The sequence below is a fragment of the Fukomys damarensis genome, unplaced genomic scaffold, assembly GCF_012274545.1.
Source record: "Fukomys damarensis isolate Sample0158 unplaced genomic scaffold, DMR_v1.0_HiC HiC_scaffold_16, whole genome shotgun sequence".
NCBI lineage: Eukaryota > Metazoa > Chordata > Mammalia > Rodentia > Bathyergidae > Fukomys > Fukomys damarensis.
Genome location: NW_022900928.1, coordinates 68,652,757 through 68,679,624, shown reverse-complemented (window position 1 = coordinate 68,679,624; position 26,868 = coordinate 68,652,757). Strand labels below are relative to the sequence as shown.

The 26,868-nt window shown below is 37.2% G+C and overlaps 1 protein-coding gene across 2 annotated transcripts in view; it reads right to left on the bottom strand.

The window, feature by feature from the left end:
* Positions 1 to 26,868, bottom strand: part of LOC104865640 (tubulin-specific chaperone cofactor E-like protein) — a 132,259-nt gene that overhangs the window by 74,145 nt on the left and 31,246 nt on the right. Inside the window, exon 7 of one of the 2 annotated variants that reach the window (XM_033764390.1) lies at positions 8,980 to 12,867. The exons of the other annotated variant lie outside the window; for it this stretch is intronic. Coding sequence (XP_033620281.1) covers positions 12,549 to 12,867 — 319 coding nt within the window. The 3' untranslated portion in view covers positions 8,980 to 12,548. Of the gene's footprint in view, positions 1 to 8,979; positions 12,868 to 26,868 lie in introns of those variants that run through there. 2 annotated transcript variants of the gene reach the window in all.

The window sequence follows — 26,868 nt, the reverse complement described above, 5'->3', positions numbered from 1 at the left end:
CCCCAGGGAAGGTACAAACTCATTCCTGGGGTAGCACCTAGAAACCTGGGAAAGTGATGGCTCACACTAATGTAAGGCTGAATTTTGAGGGCAGATGGCAGAAGAAGGGGTCTGAAGGCTCAGAAAAGAGAGTATGCTGGAACAGATACACTACGTGAGTATGCATTCTGACAGTCGGACAGTAGCATTCCATGGAGGGCCCAGAGCACAGACACACCATCCACACAGGCCAGTGAAGACCCCCTGCAAGAACCACATTACGAGCAGGCTCAGCAAGCTCAGTGGTGACTCTCTCCTTCTGCAAGTCAGGGTGAAAGTCAGGTGGTGACCACAGAGTATGGCTCTCTGATGGCAATGGAGACAATGGGTCTCTCAAAAAACAGGTGACAGCCTCCTACTTCCTGGAGGTTGTAATTTTCATAACGGCCTAGAAGCTCAGAGTGGCGGCCAAGGTGGTCTGATTGATAAAGATCTCTGGAGATGGTCCAAGCCAACAGGGGTATTGCTTACTACCTATAATTTAAAGAGGAAGAAATGCTGAGCAAAGGTTGACAACTGTGGCCAATTAAAAAGTCATGATTCCTTCTCGTTTCTGGATCTGAATCTAGAATCTGTAGACCAAAAGGCGATGATCTCCAAAGGGAAGCATCCTGCAACAACATGGCAAGTATGTACTTCAATGCTTCTCCCAGAAATCCTCAAAAATATCTTTTGCTATTTATACAAGACTGCAGATTTATATAGTATATATTTACAGAAGAGTAGGCTGGGGCAAAGGAACGCCTAGACATCTTGAGGACTATTGGACAAAGGCGTTTGGATTAACACTGATATCCAAAGATCCTGTTAGAATGGGCATGTGTAGGACCCGGGCAATAAAAGGAGTTCCAGAAAAGTGCATCTTACAATGGGTCTTCAGGGCTGCAGACCCACCTGTATGTCATTTTTTCCGATTGATGTATTTGGCACATTGGGTCTTGGTCTGTGGTATAGAACTATCATTGTAAGGAAGGCAAGATAGTAAATACAAAAGGGTGCTGCATCCTGGGCTGGGGGTAAGGGCTAGAGTTAGTCTTAAAGAAGGGTGGTTAACACTATGATATCATCATCTAACTGGCCAGGCTGGAGGCTGGAGATTGGCTGTGAACTACTTACTACAAGATCAGACAAGTAGCAGTTTCAATCACAGCTGCCATGCTAATACAGAATCTTCTCAAGAGCAAATTAACTTGGCTTCAGGTACATACTATGCAGTCATTCATTTGGCAAATGCATCTCCTGCTGCATCTGAATCAGAAATGACAATCCAATTTAGTTCATATTATCTGATACAGACATTAATACACATTAGTTTCACCTTAGGGTTATTAGGATAAATCTCCCATTGCTATGGTTTGAACATGGTTGGTCCCAGCCAAACCATGTTGAGGCTTTAATTCTTCAGTGTTGGAAAGTTGGGTCAATTGGGAGTTGTTTGGGTCATGGGACCAGAGCCCTCATGAGTATATTAATGGTCTCCTGTGGAAGTGAATTCTCACTCTCACGGTCACAGACAAGATTAGTTATTGCAGGAGCAGACTGTTGTTAATATTTGGCCTTCTTTGTCCCCTCTCTCTTTCATACTTGCTCTCTTGTCCTTACGTATGAAGTAGTGTGAGGCCTTTAACAGAACTTGAGAGTATTCTGGCACCATGTTCTTGGGCTTCCAGAACTGTAAGCCAGAATGAACCCCACTTCTTTATAAATTACTCAGTCTTAAGTATTCTGTTATACCAACAGAAAAAAAGACTGACACTCACCTGATTTTAAAGTATAGAGCAAAGAGATCTGGGCCATCTGGGTCCACAGAACATCACCTTGATTCACTACTATAATAACACCAACCGTCTGGGCATAATAAAGACATAGCTAGTAAGATGCATGTCTTGGTAAGACACATGGGGTCCAGAAGGTGGGAAATTAATTCTACAAAGCTCCAAGGCTGCTACTTCAGGAAAGATTTTAAGAATCCTGTAGTGAGGCACATGTCCTCCAAAGTAGAAAACAAATCACTTTATTTACAGCCTCTCTACAAAGAGATTCTTCCTCCTCCATGTGTTTCTTTGGTTTCTGGAGGCACACATTCCAAACCTAGGAAAATCCCCAGTCCATAATCTAGATAACGTGGAAATAAGCCAACTTTGAATTGGGCTGAGAGCACAAACAAATTCTGCAGCAACTCCAGGCTACAATGCAAGTAGCTCTGCCACTTGGGCACATGTGCAGTTGACGTTTTGATGTTGGTGGTGTGAGTGGTGGAAAGTGATTAAATATCAATTTGAACTATTATGAAGGCCCCTGAAGTTCTGGTGCAGTGTTTCTTTACTTGTAGTGACAAAGAATCACACACCTCCTGCAAATCAGCTGCCATAGTTGCACCAATCACTACCCTCCCAATCCAGGTCTTGGATCACACGAATGCCATATGTGGGGAGGGGCCTACACCACACTGAAGGAGAAAAAACAAGCCTAAACTTAGTGTATGGAAGGATGGGGTAAAGTATCTGAGGGTGCAAGCCTAAAGCAGGTTGGTCTACATGACAGCCTTATTAGTACTCTTAGCACAATCATTTGATAATTTTCATGAGAGGGTTGTTAGTTTTGAAAGACAATTTTTAAAAAAATGTTCCCAATGTGTGGAGCCTAGGGTGATATGCCTTGATATATGTCCTTTGTGTCAAAGGAGAAATGTTCCGAGGTGAGAGCAGGCACAAAGTAGAAGGCAGTGGTGATTCACATAGCCAGCTAGACAAAGGCTTGGAAAATCAAAGCTAGGAAAACCAGTAACAAAGAGGCCCAGAGGCGGAACATGTGGATGGAGAGATGGGAACAGATACAAAGTGTGAAGATCTTTGTATCATATTTTAACACCCACCAGCAAGCATCCGTTATAGAAGAGATACTAAGCAATTAAGTGGAGAATATGGCTCAGCCAGTGGATGTGAAGCAATTTGTCAGTGCTGGTGCAGTGGACACCTGCACAAAATGGACACGGCAACAGGGGTGCAGGTTCATGAAGCTAACAGCATGAAGTCCCACTTTGCATGGGTGTTCACGTCAATGACAGAGCAAAGCCAAATCTCCAGTGTATCACTGTTCCTTGGTGAAATCAACTGGCCAATTGGTGGCAAAAATGAAATGACTGTATTGGACTCTTTTCTTCGAAGGGCCAGTGGTCCCTTTACATAGGGATAAAGCTCATAATGTGCCTTTTTTGCCAAGAGGTCTCTACCAGTACCACTAAAGAGGCAGGATGCCTAACATCTAGGCATAGAATTCCATGTGAAGTAGCCTTTATTTGGAAACCCATTTTATAGGAAAAGCAATGTGAGAGTGGGCCTGTGACTACGGGATCTACTGGTTAGAATATAAATAATATGATACAGAAAATGCCAGCCCAGGTAAGCACTGAAATGAATGGCTTAGGAAGCAGGTAAAGTGTCATCTCGAAGATTGTATCCCATGAAGATGAGGTGCTATCCTCCAGGTCACTGAACATAATGAGTCAGAGACCTTTGTGCAGTACAGAGTCCTCAGTAAAGATTACATGGATTCAGGAACCAAGTCATAGATGCAGGAGTGGCCCCACTTGCCATTACTTTTGATAATTACTGGGAGATGTTGTGGTTCAGGTATGGTTTGAGTAACCTCAGAGGTCCACTGTGATTAAAGGCTTGGTTTCCAGGGTCATGATGTTGGGAGGCAGTGTGACTTTGTGAGGTGGAAGCTAGTAGGAACACTTTTGACCACTAGGAGCATGAAGTAATTTCTCATGTGATCCCTTTAGTGGTTCTTGTGAGAAAGCAGCAAGTCTGTTCTACTCGTCCTCTTTCTCTCCAGTCCTAAGATGTGACTGCTTTTTCTTACTTATGCTCCTACTGTGACGCACTTCAACCATTTCCCTCATTAGGAGGCAAAACCGGGGTGGGGGTGGGGGCTACGTAATCTTGAACTTTGAACTTCCAAACATGTGAGCTAAATTAACTTCCTTTTCTTAAAAAAATAACCCATACAGGTATTTCATTATAGTAATGAAAGCTGATACAGGGGGCTTTATGCTTCCCAACCCCTAATTTCTAGACTCTGTAGATTTGAATTCATGGATTTTTTTGAGGGTACACTCTCACCTGGGACATAACAAGCTCCACTGAACTATAAGCTATGGCCGCACTGCTGCCTGCGTACTCTGTGTTTCTTGTGTCCAAAGACAAGCAAGAAAGAAGATGAACTACCAACCCATGAGGACCAGGAAGAGGTAAGACAGCTGTCACACACTAATGTTGAATTCAAGTGAACCATTTTGCTCCTACGCCCTTGCCCAGTCATGACTGCAATCTTGGTCTGAACAGAAAGTGGTGGTTAGGGTGGACAGGACCTCAGAACACTCAGAAATCCTGATTTGAATGAAATTATCACATAAACCATTGAGAGGAGCAGAGGTGATAGCTGAGCAGTTACAATGGATAGTGGAAGAGAGAGACAGTGGGTACTGCTTGTGGCCTTGAAACCAACTACAGTGATGTGGTCTAGTTTATTCCCCTAAATTCTCTCTTCTAAGGAAGAAAAGCCCCCCTCAGAGCCCTGGAGCAACTGCTCCCAGTCACTGATGGAGAGAACCAGATCTCCACGTATCATGGGGAAGACATGGCTTCTCAGGTCACTTTCAATGATTACTAACTACTGGGAGTGTGGTTAGCAGAAAGAGTCTAACAGTTGGTTCCTTCCATATCTACACTAATGGTCAGGTTGCAGTTGTGCTCTGGTTGTACTCTCCAGTCAGTGACTGAGAATAACACCTGAGCCATTTCTGCTCAAGGTAGCACTTGTTTAACAGAACATCTTCACTCCAGGACATCCCACTGGACTGGCCAACCTTGTCAGGTCTGCAGTATGGTCAATGGCTTCTCCTTCCAACACCGCTGCCACCCTTGCTATCACAGCTATTACTCTATAAACCTCTTACACTCCAACTCCACTTTCATGGTTGTTTCTGTATAATTAACCAGGGGGAGTTGCTATTTCTGCAATGCATTGTTTCTACCACCTATCTATTGAGTGACTTCCAACCTCCCAGATCTAGCTCATCAAGGCAATTAAATCTAAGGCTAAACAAACCTTCTTCCTGAATTGGGTAATTACCCATGGCAGAAACCTTGAAGTGAATAAGTGATGGAGCAAGGGCAACTGGACTACTGAAGACTTCTCCTCACTGACATTAATAAGGAAAAAAAAAATTAAGAGTCCCACATCTGGAAGATAGCCTTACATTGCTGTGGAATCTTCATTCCTGGACCTTGAGGCTAACATTCCTAAAATGGGGTGCTCATGCAGTATACTAGCTTTTCATTTTTGAAATGAGATTTTTAATAAAAAACCTCATGAAATATTGTTTTGTTTTATTAGCATCATGGTAATAATCTTAACTGTACACTGCAAACATCAAGAGTGTTTTTTTGTAGGAACAAATGCTTTAGAATCCATCTTTTTAAAGAATTAATATTGTGTGCCTGTAAGTTTCTTTCTGTACTGGCTTTATTCATTCTACAGTCTGGGTTTAATATTAATATGAAAAATATGATGTTGGCTCTTTGTAAGCCATACTGTGACACTTATTAATGTTTATTAACTAACTAATCAGCAGTATTTTCTAGATCAAAGGGCTCAATAACAGATGTTCATCTCTGAAGAATAATTTGAAGATAGCTTCTAAAAACAACTGTAATATCTCTAGCCAAGGAGTTTATAATACCTAGCTGTAAATAGAGTGACATAACTATACTCTGGTTTTTCTTCAGATCGAATAAATCTTTCGCCTTTTACTTAAAAAAAAAAAAGTAGAGTGACATAACTAAATCTCACAATTGGCTTTATTCTACTAGCCTTCTATTATATTAGGAATCGAGCTGAAAAATGGAGGGAAGTGGACACACTGTATTTGCTGTATTTGCTATCCTCCAATGAACACCATGTGATTCCTCTGCAAGAGATTTCACTGGTAGGTAAGAGCCTCTTCTGACAAAAGCTTAGTGCAGATAATAAGCATAGGGTAATTAATCCATCATTTTTCAGGGGCACTCAGCTGAAACAAGTGTTCACACATTGTTAAGGATAAATGGTATATAAACTTTCTTCTGCAGAGAAGAAATCTCACCTATCAATGATGGAAAATTACAGGTTGCAGAGGAAAGATGACTCCTAAGATAGATGTGCGGCTTACCAAATCTGTCATATGTTGATACCAAGGGCCTAGATTTGCAAGGCCTGATTGGTAAAATGGCTATCTGGAATCATATTAAGCTGAAGACCAGAGAAGTCTTTCATTTTTGCAGGTATGTGAAAAATAATCAAACCAGGAAAAAAAACGCTCATTTTGTACAATCTCACTGGAGAACAATTTGGCAACTTTTGCCAAAATTACAAACACTTTGACCTTTTGATCCATCAATCTCACTTCTGGGATTGTTTTCTAGATATATAGATATATTTCTAACATGTAAAAGAACATGCTGTTTACTGCAGCAAATTGAAAATAATAAAAATAGGAAGAGAATGAGAAAAGAGAAAAATTCAAATGTCAGTGAATAGGGTACTGGTTAAATAAATTATAGTACATCTACAAAAGGAATGCACAAGTTGTGTATAGACAATGAGATGATTCTCTATGTACGACTGTAGAGCGATCTCCAAAATATACTTTAGGTGAGAAAGACAACAACAACAAAGTACATGACAGTGTAAAATATGCTAACTTTGCTGGATATAAGAGGAACAATAAAAAATACATTTATTTGCTATTATTTGTGTAAATTCTGGGAGGACACATAATACACATAATAAATGAAGAAAAGATGGAGTAGAAGCATTTGAATGGAACTTTTCAATGGATAACTTATGTAGTTTGACTTTTGAACCACGTGAATGTAATGTTTAAAAATTAAATGTTTTTCAGACTTTTTTGTAAGCAAACAAAAATTTAACCCAATTGAGGCAATTATATTGTCCTCACTGTATTCCGTATTATGGAGTAAACCTGACATCTGCCCTCCACTGTATCTGGCATTTTATAAAACATTTCTCACTCTTTAGACTGTATTCAGTCTCTCCCTCTTCTATTCCCATTCTTATTTGTATCTTAATTGTATTAGAGTGACTAAGATGCATTCAAGAATGAAGAATCTGTGAGACTCAACAAACTGAAATTGCATTGCAGCTTGGTTTTTGTTTTGTTTTGTTTGCAGATCCAGATCTTGCAAACCATAACTGATAACCCATCTCCTCTATTTTGTAAGCAATATTTATATTCTTCACAAGGCTCTCTCTTGAATGTTAAGGAACAACAGCAGTGACAGCCTCATCTTTTCCTATTATAGAGCCTCTGATAAAGGCTCCACTGGACTAAAACTTTTTCAATTAACACTAACTTTTAAGTTCACTTACCATACTGGGCCTCTTTTGTCTGGCTTGGAATTGTCTACCTACTGAAATCAAGTTTTAAGGCTCTAGAATGTTCCCAGATTACAAATCAAGTTAACAGTCTTCCTGCAGCAGCTGTTTCATTTATTCTTGTCAACAGCACCCACCATAAGACCTTAATATGGATTAGGGAGGAGCAGAGGACAGCAGACATATACCAACTCCAACATCACAATGCTGAATTGCCACGGGGACATATTTGAATCTAGATTTAAAGCTACCAGCCACATCAGTGATTTCATTACAGAGTGAATCTATTTAGTAAATCGATATGGAGGAACATCTTATTTTAGTGTTTTAGTGAACAAAGTAATAAAAGTGTGTTGAGGGGGCAGGTACAGAGAACTTTGGCAGCAGGCACTGTAGCATGGATTCTTCAGCTACTCTACCTGTGTCTGAACACTGGCCTCATCATTTACCAACTGTGTGACTTTGGACCAGTTACTTAAACTATCTGTCTTTGTTTTTGTTTTTGTTTTTTTTTGGTACCGGGGATCGAATTCGGGTCCTTGAGCTTGCAAGGCAGGCGGCAGAACCACTGAGCTAAATCCCCGGCCCCTTAAACTCTCTCTGACTTAATTTACTCATTCGTAAGAAAATGGGAATGATAGTGTTGGCTTTCATGAGAAAACCAAATGGAAACCTCTTTTCCAGAGTTGAGAAGACAAGCGCAACTTCAAAGGTCAACCTTTTCACGTGCAAATAACTGGAGAAAGTCATGGCATTTTTCGGTCCAATAAGTATTAGATGGCTAGATATATGTCTACATTGTAAGTACTCAGAGAAGCTCACAATAAGTAGTGATTAAATAGTTTAACACAAGAGTTAAAATTACAATTCTTTGAAATTTGAATAGGAGGCAGAAATAATCTTAAATTTAAACAGATGAGATACATTTGCACTTCTGAAGGATTCTTTTTTAAGAGAAATTCATGGACTACATTCTTTAAACACAGAAACATAGTACAGTCCTTGGATCTTAATTCTTGGTACAAGCTTACCAAGAAATTATTGAAAACCAGATAGGATTCAAGTGCTTAAAACTCATACTTGTAGAAAATTATTTTTCAAAAGGAAAAAGCAACTCCTGAATAAAATTGGCAAATTTTAATTTCACCAAAATGAGATTTCCAATCTTACTCAAAAGATGCTACCAAGTATCTCAAAAGAGGTTTTTGTCCCCAAAGGATAAAAAAGGAGCACAGAAAGCATGTTAGAAATATATTATTTTGCTAATAGAAAACCAACTGCACATTTCTCGTGAATCTTTGTTTTGTAATTTTTTTCCTCTTTAGCAAAATTCCAGTTATTTAAAAAATGGTCAGACTCTTACTGGTTTAAATCAGTCCTCTAATGAAATCAACCACAGAACCAATATTCATTTTGAGCTATAGAAAAATAAACACATACCTTTGATCCAACACTCCAGAAAAAAAAAGCAGAACACAAAGAGAAAATGGACTTGGATTTTTAATTTTTTAAAGATTATCTCTCTATATATATATTAATAAAAAGTGCAAAGAATAGACCTTCATGTTTAAATTATATTCTAAAATAAAATATATATTTCCATTAATGCAGGAGACAACTGGCGAGTAAAGAGCCTGAGAGAGTCCAGTCCCTCTCCATCACTATAATGGACATACATTTCAAGGAAGCACCTATGAAAAACAGTAGTGTTCACAACACATCTGGTAACACAGATAGCTTCAGGTGTTCTTGCTAACACAAAATGAAGCAAAGAATCGAATCCAGAAACAGAATGACATTGCTTAGAACAGTCTAGTATTCAGAATTCATATTTTACATGTCCCGGAGCCCAGCACTTCCCATGTAGTAAGCCCACTCACATGTGCGTTAGTAAAAGCTATAGCGGTACGTCTCAAGTGCTGATCGGTTCTTTGTGCAATTAATGTCCTCTGCTCCTAACACTGCTGGTTTAGCCGCATAGCTGAAAACCTAGTTAAAATGGAATTTTTAAAAAAGTAAACAATTTTTAGAAAGCACATTGTGGCATTCACTTCTGTTACACAGAATTGGACATATTTTGGGCTTAATTTTCACCAAAAGACCTTAAAAACGAAACAGCTTATAATTTCTGATTTCTTATATATTTATGGCAATGGTGGCAACAAATTGCAGAAACAATAAAAACTTTTAACAATAAAGAAATACAACTCTACACTTAAAAAAAAAAAGAAAAGAAAGAAAGAAACCTGGGATAGTTTAACAATTCAAATTCAGAAACTGTCTTCTGTGGCTTCAGCAGCTATGCATCCACATGGAGAAGGGATACCTTGGTTTTGATGCAGCTTTATTATTTTTTTTCATAACTGAAAAGAATTTCTACTTTAGAAAAGGTATGTTCGATACCTTTATGCCTGAAGCATCATATCTATAATACTGGCTACAGCTGCATTTTGCCTCATCAATGTCAGTAATATGCTCTACTGGATCTGGATGAAGTCAATATTAAAATATGGATAAGCTACAGACAAACCATTATGCATAACTTGGAGACTCAAAGGTCCGTGGTTTCTTCTCTCCTTCTGTCAGACCTATTATAAAAATAATTTTGGTTACAAGTGTCTACACAGCACCAATTTTATTTCAAAAGCAGCATCTTTACTGAGCCACCCAAATGAATCTGTAAGTACACATGCTGAAATAGCTTTTCTCATTTACTTTTGTAACTCTGAAAGACCAGTAATTAGATTATTTTATTAATCAAAAATTATTTAGCAATTTTAAAACCATCAATTAAAATGCCCTAAAAATACCCACATCAGCTGAATTAAATTGGAAGTTCCATCTACATGCAGTTGTATAACAAAAGAATTATGCCTGCAGTTGATAAAACACTGTGTTCTGTAATAACAGAAGAAACAGGTCTCTAATAGTAAAAAAGCATTTCATAAAACTTTGTCATATATAAAATATCTCATTGTGACCATTCCACTTATGATTAAAGCATAAGTGTTCACTCTGCCTTCTGCTGTGGGACAATCAGGGGTCATACAACTTCAAAAAAATAAGAGTGCATCTGTTTCCCAGGCTGACAAAAGCAACGGGTTCAATTACATTATTTCTCTCAGACTCGTCTGTACTCGTGCGCACATACACAAAGCACTCTGTTTTAATCTGTGACACTTGTCACACTTTTTTCCTATTTCCAAAAATCTGTCAGGGAAATGTGAATGGAAAATAACTATTCTCCTCTATACTCAGCCTGGATCTCCATTGCTCATTTTTGTGATTCTGAAAGATAAAAAGTCTGTAGCAAAAGGAGAAAAGGCTTCATTCATCTTTCTCAAACCCTTTGGTTTCCATCTTTAATGTTACAGTGAATGTAGATTTGCCTCAGAAGGACTGAGTCAAAGGCTTTACAGATACCAAACCTGAAGTACATTAAGAGAATAAACATCTGCCACATGGCATAGGAAAATTTAAAAAGTAGCAAAAAGAAACACAACTCCCCAATACATGAAGAACTGATAATCATCTAAAAATTCCCTAAGAAATTAAATTCATAGAAGGGGTACAATCATTAACAAAGCTCAAAAGATCAAATGTAACTAGATAAGAATTGCATTCTCTGAAAAATACTTCTACCTTCTGCCCTACTTAGTTGTTTCTTAAGTCTCCCACCTATAAACATGGTGGACCCAAGAAAGATATATGCTAAAAAAAAGGATTACATCTGATTTCAAAAGGAACAGAGAACAAACAAGAAGATTTGAGGGAAAATAAGGGATTGGTTTTAAAGGAAAAGTGCTTTAAATGTGCTTCTGCAAAAAATATGACTTGGGTGCAATTTGGAATTTTTAACGTTTATAGATTAGGCAGAGTTATTCTTCTATGGCGGCAACTAAACTCAAATGTAAAACAAGAAGAATCATTTAATTCTTACATGCCCGAATCTTACAAAATGGGAAGCAAAACTTCCTTTGATTAAAATTTCCCACCTTTAATGCAAAGTGCAAGAACAAGGGCTTCAAATGGGTGACAGGAAAGTCATGAAGCCCATTCGCCCACATCCCCAAACTCCACTCCTTAACACACAGCACAGATCATCGATGCGTTTATTCTCTGCTCTCCTGCCATGCACATCCAATATTCTACTGGCTTCTTCATAAAGCCAGGTCTCTATTCTCAACAGTTTAAATTAATGAAAGAGAAAGATATGAGGAAATACATTCAATAAGCAAGAATAACTCTGGAATCTGACATATTTCATGTTATGGAAGTAATGAATGATATACTCTATAAGGGACATTAAAAGTGAGATAGTAGCATACACAGAGATCAGACTGCTCTACCAATACTTCTAGAATAATAGTAAATTTTCCTGGAGTTTTAACTTTCCATCTATTCTTCAAGATCCTAACAGAGTTATAGGTTCTTACTGAGTACCTGAGATCAGAATCAGGTTGCAAAATGCTTAAAAGACTCAAACTTATTCCAAAAGGGAGAAATGAAAAAAAAATCACTCAAGTTGAGAGTTTAGCTAACTATGAACAGGATGAAATTATTAGCTAAATATGTGCTGATACAAATGAAAAAGAAAAACAAAAGAGGAAAGGAGGGAGAGGAAGGTAGACAGGAAGAGCCAAGGGAAAGAAGTGGTGGCTCTTCCTGTAAAGATTCCTTGTCTCCTGATATAAATACTGTAAGACACCCTTGGAGGGGCTCCACTGTTCATGCTCTCTCCACAAGCAAGCCAAATGGTAACAAAACCAAGTGGCAGACAAACCCCAGGGAACACAGTAAGAAGTCGGTGATTTCTTTGTCATCTTTATGAGACAGGGTATATGGTCTGCAGATGTGGCCAATTCTGCTGGCTGAGCTAAAGAAATCTGTGATAGAAAATACCAAAAATAGCCCCCTACCCATTTTAGGGGGAAAATATACAAAATACCTCCCAAATGTAAACAAAACAAAACAACAAAACAGCCTTCTCCCTCCTAAAGAAAACCACACTGGAAACAAATGCCCTGCAAGAGTTCTTATGTGTGTTTTTACAAGTCTGGTAGAGGTTATTTTGTTTTGGATTCCACATAAATTTTATCTCCATCCCTAATGCCAAAAGAATGCAATGCCCGAGAGCTGTACTTCATTTCTTCTGGGCCAAAGGGGGCTTCATGGTCAAAATAGTAGAGAAGCATGTTGCTTGTGGGTAGTTGCACTACACTTTTTAACTGTTTCTTTAGTTCTGCAACTGTTTGGTCCAGACGAATATTCATTTCTTCCACTTGATCATTAAAGTGGACTTCTACTTTTGCACTGCTCTGGGGTCTTAGGTCCACTTCTGCCAAAGGTTCCAACTTCCCATATTTTGTGATCAGTTCATGATACCTAGAAGGATAAGAAAAATGTCACCTTAAATTATTAGCTCATAATTCATGGACTTCTTCTGAGCTACAGGTAAACTATACGGTTACTCTGAATTTTCTAATATCTTTTACTAATACTGGCCTCTTATTTCTATGTCTGTCTGTCTGTATATATGGACTTGGTTACTGGATGACTACTGTGGTTTCTGTGACCTGATACAGTTGACCCATCGAGGCCTCAGTAAAACCACATCCTTGAGGAGAGAAGAAATGTTTCTCCTGAAGATCATCAACACCTGCAATACATTGAGAATAAGCTTAGAGAGGAAATAGAACCTAGAAAAACAAATGCTACAAAGATAAGAGAGAAAAGTTAAATCTCTCCACAGAACTAGTTTTTGGGGTGTCACTGAGAAGGGCAGATATCTAAATACATGTTCTTTAGTAATAAAGATGGAAGGAGGTCACTGGTGTCTGAGGCCTGAGAAGCCATAATTTGTAGATAAAAACATATATGCTAGCTATTAACCCAACTCTTTCAGTGAATCCTTGTATGAATGTTCCAGTCTAGTCTCAGATATAATACAAGGATTTTATGGACAGGTCAAGGATACATTCATGGGGGAAGAAATGTGACAAAAAAAGAATACACATTCTTTCACCAAGGGAGGGCTGAAAAGTGAAGTACACCAAGAGGAAAGTGAATTAGAGAGATGACAAAAGGGCCCACAAGATTGTTTCCCATGAGGGAAACCTTGCATCCACTTCCAGACTTGGAGGACATAGGTCTGATTTTATTGAGTTTTGTGCAGTTTCCTACATACCAGAGAGGGAAAAATCCTGAAAGGATTTAATATTAGTTTTATTATAACTAAAAAACACCGAGGTTAATTAAGGATCAGAATACCACAGTCACATAAAACATTATTCTCAAGCTTCTCCCACTCCACTTTTGGCTTTTACTCAGTAAAATCAGTGTCATAACAAGGTTTGTAAGAACATTAATGACATGGTAAGACATCTGTGCTTAGAGATGGAGGCAATTATTTTCTTCAAATGGAGAAACAAGGTATGGTAAAAATAGCACTGGTTCTGCCTTCAGAGTCTTGACTCCATCTTATAATTAGCTGTGTGACTTGGCAACTCAGTCCTTTTGAATCTGTTTCCTCATTAGTATAATTAGGATAAGTCTTGCCCTTCCTACTTTATAAGACAGCCACAAATATTAAGTAAAATAGAAAATTAGTAAACATTTTATAAATTATAAATTCATATACAAATAAAAATATCAACATGACATATATGCTGCTCTGGAGTTTATATTATCTAAGTAAACATATCCTTAGAAAATACAGGACTGAAATCTACTTAGATGGGACTTCTTAGAAAAGGTATTGATTGGTATGATCAAATGGAGTACAGTACTTGAATCAAAAACAGTATTTTTAAAAGGCATAAAAAAGTCACCAGCAGTAACAAAAGAAGACATAATCTTATTGTCACAAGATTTTAAAAGGAACTAAAAGCTCTAGACTATTTCGTTCAGTTAATCAAAGACCTGCATCCTTTTCCTGCAAACCACTATGGAAAACAAAAGCAGAGACAAAATCCTGAGCATAGTGACATTTAAAGAGTGGACCAAGGGGCTAAAAAGTCACCCAGATTATGGAAAAACCATGTTGTAGAAAAACCTTGAGGAACTATATCGAGCCTCTATATCCCACTGCCAAGTGTCAAGATTTTAGCAAAGGCAAGTAAATCAAAACAAATCAAGATAAAAAGCCCAAACAAAAACAAACTACCATGACTAAACCTCCAAACTAAAAAGATTAAATGATTCACAGTTTAAGAGTATTTTCCCACCCCATCTTACCATATGCCTTCAAATAAATAAAAGTAGATTAAGATAATCTTTTGAAATTTTCAGAAGACAGCAGAATCCATACAGTCAAATACCAGTTGAATCCCTACTCCAGAGATGTTCTCCCTTCAGACAACAGAAAAGTAGACAGACAGAGGGTTTTGCTTGGAAGGAAAAAATAAGAATGTGAAAGGCTCAAGAAGAGCTAACTCATCTTTCAGCAAAGAGTCTGGATAGAAGTGCCCATTTTGAAAAGAAGATTTTATGAAGTATAAAACAAAATGTCACAACAAAATAATCAGAATAACAATAGTTGCCACACTATGCATCAAAATCTTAAAAGTAGTTATAGTACAAGACCTAGACAAAAAAGACTTCCTCTTACAAAGAAGAAACAAACAGATAAGAAGAGCACAAAACTTTCTTTTCTATGAACTAAGCTAGTAGTATAAATGAATCAAATTAGCGTATGTATTAAAATACTTTTGAAACAATGGAATAGGTAACTTGGGGGGATTATTTGAACTGTCCCCTACTTTCTATTTATTTATCTTCTATTTTGATCATTATATATACATTTTTTAGTTTCTCATATAAGAGAAACCATGAGATATTTAAGTTTGTGTATCTGACTAATTTCACTTAAGATTATATTCTCAAATTGCATCAATTTACCTCCGAATACCTCAAGTTTATCTCCTTTTACAGCAGAGTAGTATCCAACTATGAATAAATACCACCTTTTCTTTATCCATTCACAAGTGTATCCAATATATACAGTTTCCAAGATCTTGCTATTAAAAATTGTGTTGCTATAATTATGATTGTGCACATACCCCTGTAATATGAGTATTTAAATTTGAGGGGGTACCCAAAAGGGAGAATAACTGGGTCAAGTGGAATTTCTAGTTTTAGTTGAGGAATCTACAACCTGATTTCCATAGTGGTTGTACCAATTTACATTCCCACCAACAATGTAGAAGAGTTCCTTTTCCTCCCACATCCTTGCCAGCATTTATTAAATTTTTTATGATAGCCATTCTTTCTGGAGGTAAGATAGTAAGTATCTTGATCTAGTTTCAATTTGCATTTCTCTGACAGCCAGTGATTTGAACATTTTTTTCATGTATTTATTGGCCATTTGTAGAGAAGTGCCCAATTTTTGACAAAAATAAGAAAGTAAGACACAAAATAGCAACCAAGCACATCCCACAGAAAAAAAGAATGAAGGAGAGGAACACATAAATAAGTAAAAAGCAGAGACAGAACTCAATTTAAAAGTTACAGATAAAAGAGGAAAAAATGCTCTATACTGTATGTTCTAGAAATTGAGCTCTTTGCACTACCTGTTGTAGTAGTGCCTTTTTTCAGGCTTAATAATACTTCTGTGTGATTATAAATCATGAAACAGGTAGGAGGAAAGGAAGCCCCCATGTTACTCTGGGGGCATTTTACAATCTATATGTTGTACCCACCTACCCATCTGTGGTGTCTTTATTGGTTTTACATAATTTGAGCTTATATATATATTTTATATGAATATATATGTGTGTGTGTGTGTGTGTGTGTGTGTGTGTGTATTAAATCTATATGTTGGGGAAAAAACACAATGTATCTTTCTTTTTAGATTTTTACTATGAAAAAGTAAACACCTAAAATGACGACCAGGACAGAACAGACTAGGCCAAAGGTAGCATCATGTGGCTTTAAAACTATTTTTTGTTTACATTTTTTTTAAACCTAGTATAAATAACTGGAAATATTTTTCTCTACTTTTTTCCTTCTCTTGCACATATCCCCAGCCATGAATTAAGCCATGATAAAACACCTAAATAAACTAATCTACAAACTTCCTTTACAATTTTTTACTGTTTTTAGATGAATGTATGATGAGAAAGTCAACATTGATAATATAGATCTTCTTATCATAAAAAAGTAAAGGACCTCAAGCACCAATAACAGCTTTATCAACAGAATCTATTTATCTTCATTTGAATTTCTTCTACAATATGTAAAAAGTAGTAAAATATATCTTCCATCCATGTGTATAATAAGAATTTCCATAACTGTATATATGCCTCTGATGTATTTCCCCCCAAGATTTTCAACTGTGTGTTTGACAAATGAATAAATAAATCTGTTATCAGTTGAAATTTTTGGTTGATAACATAGTAAGGATTGTTTCACAGGCAGAAAACATGTAAAGAAGCATTAAAATCTAAGCAAACAAGTGTTCTGTATCTACTTTAATAAATGGTTATTATTATTTTTGCCAACAGTAAACAAAAAAAGAAATTTCTAACTGCACAAATATACAAAAACAAAAGCTCAAAGACAAGTGATAAGCTGTAGCCTGAGATAAAAAGTGAGAGTGCAGACCCGGCGGCGTGCGCGCGAGCTCCCGGCCTGCGCGGGAGCTCCCGGCCTGCGCGACAACAGACCCAGGAAGGACCCAAGGACCCCAGAGGGGGTTTTTTTCAGCTGCCTGCCTACCTGCCTGTCTGCGATCACCCGGCGGCGTGCGCGTGAGCTCCCGGCCTGCGCGACAACAGACCCAGGAAGGAAGGTAGCCGCGCGGGCGCCCTTGAAACACCCACACGACCCCCCCCCCCGTTCTCAAAACTCCTGATCGGGCCAGTCCTTAGACCAACTCTGCAGAGGCATAGGTTCCCATGAAGGGTAGTTTTCTGAGCTCCGAACTTTGATCATCTTTAAAGAAAGGGCAGGGGAAACCTGTAATAGAACGGAGTGGAGTTCAACCCTGAGGGTAAGGAAACTAAAGTTAGGCTTTGTAGATTGTGTTCAGTCTCAGTCGTGAGGAACAGCCATTGGCTAGCTATAACCAGGGGATTGGGTTCCGCATATGACTGTGCATGTGGTATAATATGAGATCAGAGATAGCCTGAAAGAGGACCTTCAAATTCTTTTTCTTTCCCTCTCTCTTGTCTCTTTTTTCCTCTTTCCACCCTAAAATTTCTTTCTTTTTTCTGTCCTGTCTCTCCAACTCAGTCTCTTGCTCCACCATAGTGTCCCTCATCTCCCTTTTTATTCCAGTTCCTGAAGAACTCAGACTTCTTTTTTTATTTTTTGTTTTTAGGACGGGTTTCTCTTTATGTTCTTTTCTCCAGTCATTTTACCTCACTCATGGCTCTGTACCTTCAAGGGAAGGCAAGCGCCTGTTACTGTTAAGGGGATATATTCCTGTCCTTATTCCTGCACTCTCTCTATCCCCCCTGAACTTAATAGCTTTGTAAAGATAGTAAGGTAATTCTACAACCTCTGGATTCACTTCAAACCTGCTCTAATTCTTTCACTTATCTAATCCTCTTGTTCTAAGTCGAACCCCCCATCCTAAATGGTAAAGATGCCATATTGAAAAGAATATTCACTGCAAACATACTATGAGCTGCTTCTTGAAATTAATCTAATTCACATGAGTTAAAGGTGATACATTAATGACTACCATAAGTGGTCAGTTGGCAAGCTGTGCCTGATCCTATTGGGCTGCTGAATGTATCAATTGGGACAAAGAGTGGTGATTGATTTAAAGAGTTGTTTTCTCTGATATTATGAAAACGAGAATGTCTATGAGTCATTAGAAACTCAAAAGCTAAAACGCAACTATATTAGGAAGATTTAAGTAATACCCAGAAATTAAAGAAGGACAACCCAACAATAAAAATAAAAATGAGAAAACACTTAAGCAAGACACAAAAACAAATATCCAGTTCACCAATAGCAAATAGTAGGACAAATGAGGATGAAAAGTCTGATAGTGAACCAACAGGACTCCCTGGACCCATAGCACAGGAGGTAACAAAATTGATCAATCAGGCTCTAGAAAAATTCAAATCAGAAATAATTTCCCAGCTAGCCAGAGAGATGATGAGCAAAATAGAAGTCATGATTCGAGACTCTAGAGCAGAAACTGAGAAAAAAATAGATGAGCTCAAGACTGTGATAGAAGCCATGAAGACTCAGCATAAGAAAGACATGGAAACAATGAATGCCCAACAGAGGAAAGAAATGGAATCCATAAAACAGATTCAAACAGATATCCAGGAGATTAAAAACTCTATTGAAAGTGTACGAAACAGAATAAAAGATTGCGAAGATAGAATTTCAGATATAGAAGATAGGATAGCAGTCAGTGACCGTGAAAAAAGAGGTCTATTAAAAACAGTAAGGGATCATGAGAAATCAATCCAACAACTCCTAGACGATACAAAGAAAAATAACATAAGACTGATAGGAATTCATGAAAAAACAGGAGAAAACACAAATGATATAAAAAAGCTCTTCACAGAATTAATGACAGAAAACTTCCCAAACAGAAGGGAAGAATTAGACATACAGATAAGTGAGGCATATAGAACCCCAACTAGCCACGATCAAAAAAAATCTACACCTAGACATATAATAATCAAGATTCCAGAAATCCAACAGAAAAACAAAATACTACAAGCAGTAAGAGAAAAGAAACAAATCACATGCAAAGGGAAGCCCATTAGAATCACAGCAGACTTTTCAACACAAACCCTTAGGTCAAGGAGAGCCTGGAGTGAGGTATTCCAAGTCCTAAAAGAAAAGAATCTCCAACCTAGACTTTTGTATCCTGCAAAACTCTCTTTCAAAATAGATGGGGAAATAAAATACTTCCACGACAAAGAGCACCTGAGAAATTTCATGAACACCAAACCAGCACTGCAAGGAATTCTAAACAATATCCTAGAAAAGGACAACGAAATTCACAATAACATGAGGCCCAACAGACCAAATCAAATAGGCAAGGCAAGAAACTAAAAGGAGATGGGAGAAAAAGTAAAAAGAGTCAACAAATGGACAAAAACATGACAAGAATAAGTCAAAATATATCAGTTGTAACCATCAATGTTAATGGCCTCAATTCACCAATCAAGAGAAACAGATTGGCAGAATGGATTAAGAAGCAAAATCCAACAATATGTTGTATACAAGAAACACACCTAGTGCAAAAGGAAGTCCATAGACTGAAAGTGAAAGGATGGAAAACAATTCTCCATGCGTCAGGAGTCCAGAAAAAAGCAGGGGTAGCAATCTTATTCTCAGATAAAGTAAATTTCAAACCAAAACTCATTAAGAGAGACAAAGAAGGACACTACATCCTTGTAAAGGGAACAATTCAAGAGGAAGAGCTGACAATCATAAACATATATGCACCAAATATAAATGCCCCCAACTATATAAAACAAATATTAAGTAACATGAAAAACCAAATAAGCACTAATACAATTGTAGTGGGGGATTTAAATACCCCACTATCACAAATTGACAGATCTACTAGGCAGAAAATCAACAATGAAATAATAGAACTGAACCAAGCTTTGGAACACATGGACTTAATAGATGTTTATAGAGTATTCCACCCCCAAAAACCAGAATATACATTCTTTTCGGCTGCACATGGATCATTCTCCAAAATAGACCACATACTGGCTCACAAAACAGGTCTAAATAAATGCAAAAAAATTGAAGTCATCCCCTGTTTATTATCAGATCATAGTGCAATCAAACTAGACATCAATAGCACAAGAAACTATAGAAACTTCACAAGCACATGGAAACTGAACAACACTCTCCTAAACAATCAATGGATTACAGAGGAAATTAAAGAAGAAATTAGACAGTTTTTACAAATAAATGAGAATGCCAATACAACATACAGGAATCTTTGGGACACAATGAAAGCAGTTCTACGTGGAAAATTCATAACATTGAATGCCCACACTAGGAAAACAGAGCGGGCTCAAATAAACAACTTAACGATGAAACTTAGACTCCTAGAAAAACAAGAGCAAGAAAAACCCAAAGCTCGAACAAGAGAGGAAATTATAAAGATCCGAGCAGAAATCAATGCAATTGAAATTAAGAAAACGATACAAAAAATAAATGAAACAAAGAGCTGGTTTTTTGAAAGAATAAATAAAATTGACAAACCCTTAGCTAATCTTATCAAAAAAAGGAAAGAAAAGGCTCAGATCCATGCAATTAGGAATGAAAAAGGCGAAGTCACAACAGATCCGAAAGAAATCCAGAGGATCATGAACACCTACTTTGAGAACCTGTACTCTAATAAAATGGAAAACACAGAAGAAATGGACAGATTTCTAGATACTTATGAATTACCAAAGTTGAACGAAGAAGATAAAAACATTTTAAACACCCCAATCACAATCAGTGAAATTGAAAATGTAATTAAAAACTTACCAACAAAGAAAAGCCCAGGCCCTGATGGATTCACTGCTGAATTTTACAAGACATTTAGAGAAGAACTACTACCATTACTCTTCAAACTTTTCAATGAAATTGAAAGAGAAGCTATACTTCCAAATTCATTCCTGGAAGCAAGTATCACTCTGATTCCCAAACCAGAGAAAGATACAACCAAAAAGGAGAACTACAGACCAATCTCCTTAATGAATATAGATGCAAAAATCCTTAATAAGATACTAGCAAACAGAATACAGAGGATTATTAAGAAGATCATCCATCATGACCAAGTCGGATTTATTCCAGAGATGCAAGGGTGGTTCAACATACGAAAGTCAGTGAATGTAATACATTATATTAACAAAGTCAAGGACAAAAACCATATGATCCTCTCAATAGATGCAGAAAAAGCATTTGATAAAATTCAACACCCATTCATGATAAAAACCCTGCAAAAAATTGGAATAGATGGTCTATACCTCAATTTAATAAAGGCTATTTATGAAAAACCATCAGCCAACATCATATTGAATGGCCAAAAACTGAAAACCTTCATGTTAAAATCAGGAACAAGACAAGGATGCCCACTATCGCCACTTCTCTTCAATATAGTTCTGGAAACATTAGCCACAGCAATTAGACAAGAGAAAGAAATTAAAGCAATAAAGATAGGAAAGGAAGAAGTTAAACTATCATTATTTGCTGATGATATGATACTCTACATTGAAGATCCAAAAAACTCCACCAAAAAACTTCTAGACTTAATTGACAGATTCAGTAAAGTATCTGGATACAAGGTGAATACCCAAAAATCAATAGCCTTTCTATACACAAATAACAGACAGACAGAAAGAGAAATAAGGGAAAAAATTCCTTTTACAATAGCATCCAAAAAAATGAAGTATCTAGGAATCAATCTAACAAAAGAAACAAAAGATCTCTACACTGAAAACTACAGCACTCTGAAAAAAGAAATCGAAGAGGATATAAAAAAATGGAAAGATATCCCCTGCTCCTGGGTAGGAAGAATCAACATAGTGAAAATGGCCATACTACCGAAACTGCTATATACATTCAATGCAATGCCAATTGAAATTCCAACACTATATTTCACAGAACTAGAAAAAAGAATCCAAAAATTCATTTGGAACCACAAGAGACCTAGAATAGCAAAAGCCATTATAGGCAACAGTCACATGGCACCAGGTGTAACAATTCCCAATTTGAAACTATACTACAAAGCCACTGTGATAAAATCAGCATGGTACTGGCAAAGAAATAGGCCTGAGGATCAATGGAACAGACTGGAAGACACAAAAACAAATGCAGATGTACTCAGCTACCTCATCTTCGACAAAGGAGCTCACCATCCTCAGTGGAGGAAAGATAGCCTCTTTAATAAATGGTGTTGGAAAAACTGGATATCAACCTGTCACAGATTAAAATTAGACCCTTATCTTTCGCCATGCACTAAATTAAAATCCAAATGGATTAAAGATCTAAATATTAAAACAGAAACATTAAACTTGCTGGAAAGTAAGTTAGGCAGAACTCTGGAAGACATTGGTATAGGAAAAGACTTTATGAACAAATCCTCAGTAGCACGGGAACTAGCAGAAAGAATCAACAACTGGGATCTCATCTTACTAAAAAGCTTCTGTACTTCAAAAGAAACCATTAGCAGAACTAAGAGACAATCTACAATGTGGGAAAAAATTTTTACCAGCTGTACCTCAGACAAAGGACTATTATCAAGGATATATAAAGAACTCAAAACAATCAGTCCCCCCAAATATAAAGACCCGATCCAAAAATGGGCATCCGAAATGAACAGACATTTCTCATACAAAGAAGTGAAAGCAGCAAGAAAATATATGAAAAAATGTTCCACATCACTGGTCATTCGAGAGATGCAGATGAAAACAACACTGAGATTCCACCTCACCCCACAAAGAATGGCTGCTATCAAGAAATCACACAATAACAAATGTTGGCGGGGTTGTGGGGAGAAAGGAACCCTCCTCCATTGTTGGTGGGAGTGCAGACTAGTGCAACCACTGTGGAGGTCAATGTGGAGATACCTCAGAGAGCTTGGACTGGAGGTTCCATTTGACCCAGCCATCCCTCTGTTGGGTATCTTTCCAAGAGAACTGAAAGAGTCATATCACAGAGAGGTGTGTGCACCCATGTTTATAGCGGCACAGTTTGTAGTGGCTGGATCTTGGAGGCGGCCTATTTGCCCATCCGTTGGAGACTGGATAAAGAAGTTGTGGTTTTTCTGTAGAATGGAATATTACTCAGCCATAAAGAGCGAGAGAATAGATTCATTCATAGGAGAATGGATACATATTGAGGATATACTCCTAGGTGAGATAGATAGGTCCCACATGTGTAAGTACCGAATGGTTTCCCTGGTGTGAATATTCTGCAACAATGCATAGGATTCTAGTGAGATTGCTGACATTTGGAAATGGGAGGAGGGGAGCTGAAGATGTAGGGAAGGTGTGATGCGTAGGGGAAGAACAAAGGGGGAAAGGAAGAAAATGTGAGAGAATGAAAGGATGAAAGTAGGGTGTTTGTGGATGGGAAAAAAAAAAAAAGTGAGAGTGCACAGCTCATGAAACACACTGAATGGCAAAACAATACCATTAATGACCAAAAAAGAAATTCGAAAGGATGACCCAAGAATATTATATATAGCTTAGTTTTTGTTCAGGAATAAATTTAACAAGCATATATTCTGAAATAAGAAAGAACTTATGGAATAGAGTGTCCTTGATTCCTTTTGGGGGAAAACAAAAAACAAAAATGGAAACAAAATTATTCAGTTATGAGATTCAAAGACTAGTAAAAAGGCTTGGATCTAAATATCAAACTTTATAACAGTAATTCTTAGACTCATTTATACCTGATACTATTGCCAACTGTGTCAATCTCAATCACAGACATGTTTATACACAAAATTATGACCCACACAAAGTAGCACAGATACTAAATGACTAAGTAAATCTACAAATTAGATGACTTATAAATTGGAGCACTGTGATGTTCTATAATTTTCTCAAAATCAACATGTCCAGAAACAATTCATGCCACTCACAACCATCTTTTTTCCAGTCTTTTATATCTCAGTAAACATTACTAAAATATACCTAATTATCCTATTCACAAACAAGATGGTCACTCCAATTCCTTCTCCATTTCTCTCATTCCATCAATTAACATATCTTACTAATTCTCTGTCTAAATAATTAATCTATCCACATCTCTCTTATCTAGTTGTCTGGTAAATTTAAGTCATTAAATAATTTGGGTTGCTTCCTTTTTTGTATGGATGCATAAGCTAGATGAGCTTTCTTAGTATCTGTTCCAAACTCCCACAGTAGGCCTTCCTATACTAGAAAGACTGGAAAGCCCTGAAGTCTGTATTTCCTATACTACCTCACAGATGAAATTGAGTACCTACAAATCCTGGTCAGCTCTAGGTTTCAAAAGAGGTAGTAGGTCTAGCAGACATGGTGTGAAACAGTTCAGGGGCAGACTTCCTAACTGCCAGAATTAAGTGCAAGCAGTCTGTGCTTGGAGTCAACAGCCTTGGCAGCAGCTACTAACCTCCAGATCACAGCTAAGGGGATGTGGTCAGCAAAAAGGACAGTACCCCACTATTCTTTCCCTTGCCAGAATCTGGTAGTGGTAGCAGTACTTTGGGGGGCACCGCCATGTATGGTACTACATATTCTTGAGGCAATTCTAGGGAGGCAGCCTAACTAAATCTACTCCTCTAGGTTTTCATAGATTTTTGTAAGCACTTTATTCACTATGTGAAACCTTGTTTTCCTAAAACAGCTAATGACTTTTCCATGACTTCAGGGTAGCTTCAAGACAATCTGTCTATAGTACTGTCAAAGTAATTATCATAAAACACAAATTTGATCATCTCCTTCCTCTTTTTAAAACACATAATACTCATCAGAATAAAGGCCTAACTAAATTTTTATAGGATTGTGGTAGGCAGAATTTCAGCCCCATGTCTGGGTGAGCCTTATCCAAATCAGAGATATTTCTCTAGCTAAAAGCAGAGCTGAAAATCAGAGATTCCCCAGCTGGTAGCACAAGAAGGATTTGACATACCATTTTGAAGATGGAAGGGGCCATATGGAAAGTGTACAAAAGAACGCAATTCAACGAGCCTTCAGGATGATTCTTCTCCAGAGTCTCCAGTAAGGAAAACTACCCTGCTGACACCTTGACCTCATCCTTGTGAGACCCTAAGCAGAGAAGCCAGCTAAGCCACACTGGGCTTACAGAAACTGTGACAGAATAAGCAGGTATTGTTTTAAGTCACTATGTTTATAGTAATTTATTACAATGATTAAAAACTAATACACTAAATAAAAGGTACTTTGTGTTCTGCTTCCTTCATAACTTTCCAACTTTATTTAGAGCCATTACCATTACCATTTCTGCACCTTCCTATTTGTTTAAAGCTTAAAATCCACATGTATTTATTCATTTGCAGGTCAGGTTATCATATTTTGTACTCTAGTTAGATTCTGGATGTGGGCTATAAAAGAAGTACCCACTATTAAACAGAAATGAAGACTATAAAAGTTGTGATTCACTACACACACTGGATATGTTTCCTGAAAAGTTACACAAATAAAAAGCAAGATTTTAAGATAACTTGTTTACCACCAATTTTCTCATTCTCCAATTTGCCTGCAGGAAAAATTGGTAAATATAACAAATCTTGGTTTTACAAAAATGTCCACTAAATCTTGGAAATCAGTTTCTTCCTAGTCCTCAGTTTGCACACTTTATTCATTATTCAAAAGTCCATCCAAAATGGACTATATCTGCATTCTTTGTGTTACCTGGGCTTTTTTAGAATCAGGTCAATGTTTTTCCAAACCTACAGTTTTAAGAGATAAACAGTTCCTGATGACTAAGTATTCTTCAAAACTAATTATCTCAATCTAAAAACTCTACCAATCAGTATATTCATCTGGCAATTAACAAGTTCTTGATATTTACCAGTGTCATTTTAAAGTAGACAAAACATTATAAACCTACTTTGGAAAATATTATTGATAGGGACATACTGCAATCATAAAATGCTAACATGTAGTATAAACTGTATTTGGGTTTATACACAAACAGTAGCTGGTCTACTTCACCATGACTTCCCAATATAAAATGACCAATCATAGGCAAAACAAAATTTACTGCACACCATATAAAAGATAGCATGACCTCACGGGCAACTGAAAGTGATATTATTCCTCTTTTTGCCATCTATACATTGGTGGTCCTAAAGTTACTCCTGGATTCTCTTCTCTTTTCTCTTTATGGCTCTTCCATCACAAAGCACATTCTCTTACTTCCCAACTGTCTTTTTCAAGGCTCTGCATTCACCTGCATTCAGAATGTATCTTTCACATATAGTAAAATATTTTGAACTGAACTCAGTATTTTCCACAGTTTTTCATCAAGGCATTGGTCACAGAATGGAATTTGTTTCAACTCACACTTTTTAAAATTCAAGCTTTGTCAACATTACCAGTAAATGGACACAGTATGATTTATTGAAATGACAGAAAATCATACAGCAGTTAAAAATTATTCTATATTTATTAAAATGGCTTTGTAAGTTCACATTTTAATGTATTTGTTCTCCCAAACTCATGAGTAATAACGGATAAAATATAAAACACTGAAATCCAAGGTGATAAAATATAGGGTAAAAAATGATAGAGCTCATCCACGAACTAGAAACTGAACATAAATACAAATCTCAACAGAGACCAAAAGATGACTGAGTTACAAATCCAGAGCAGGGAGTAGCAGGTAGGAACTCTTATCCAGTGAGGCAAAAGAGATTAAATACACTCCATGGGAAAGAAAGAACCTTGA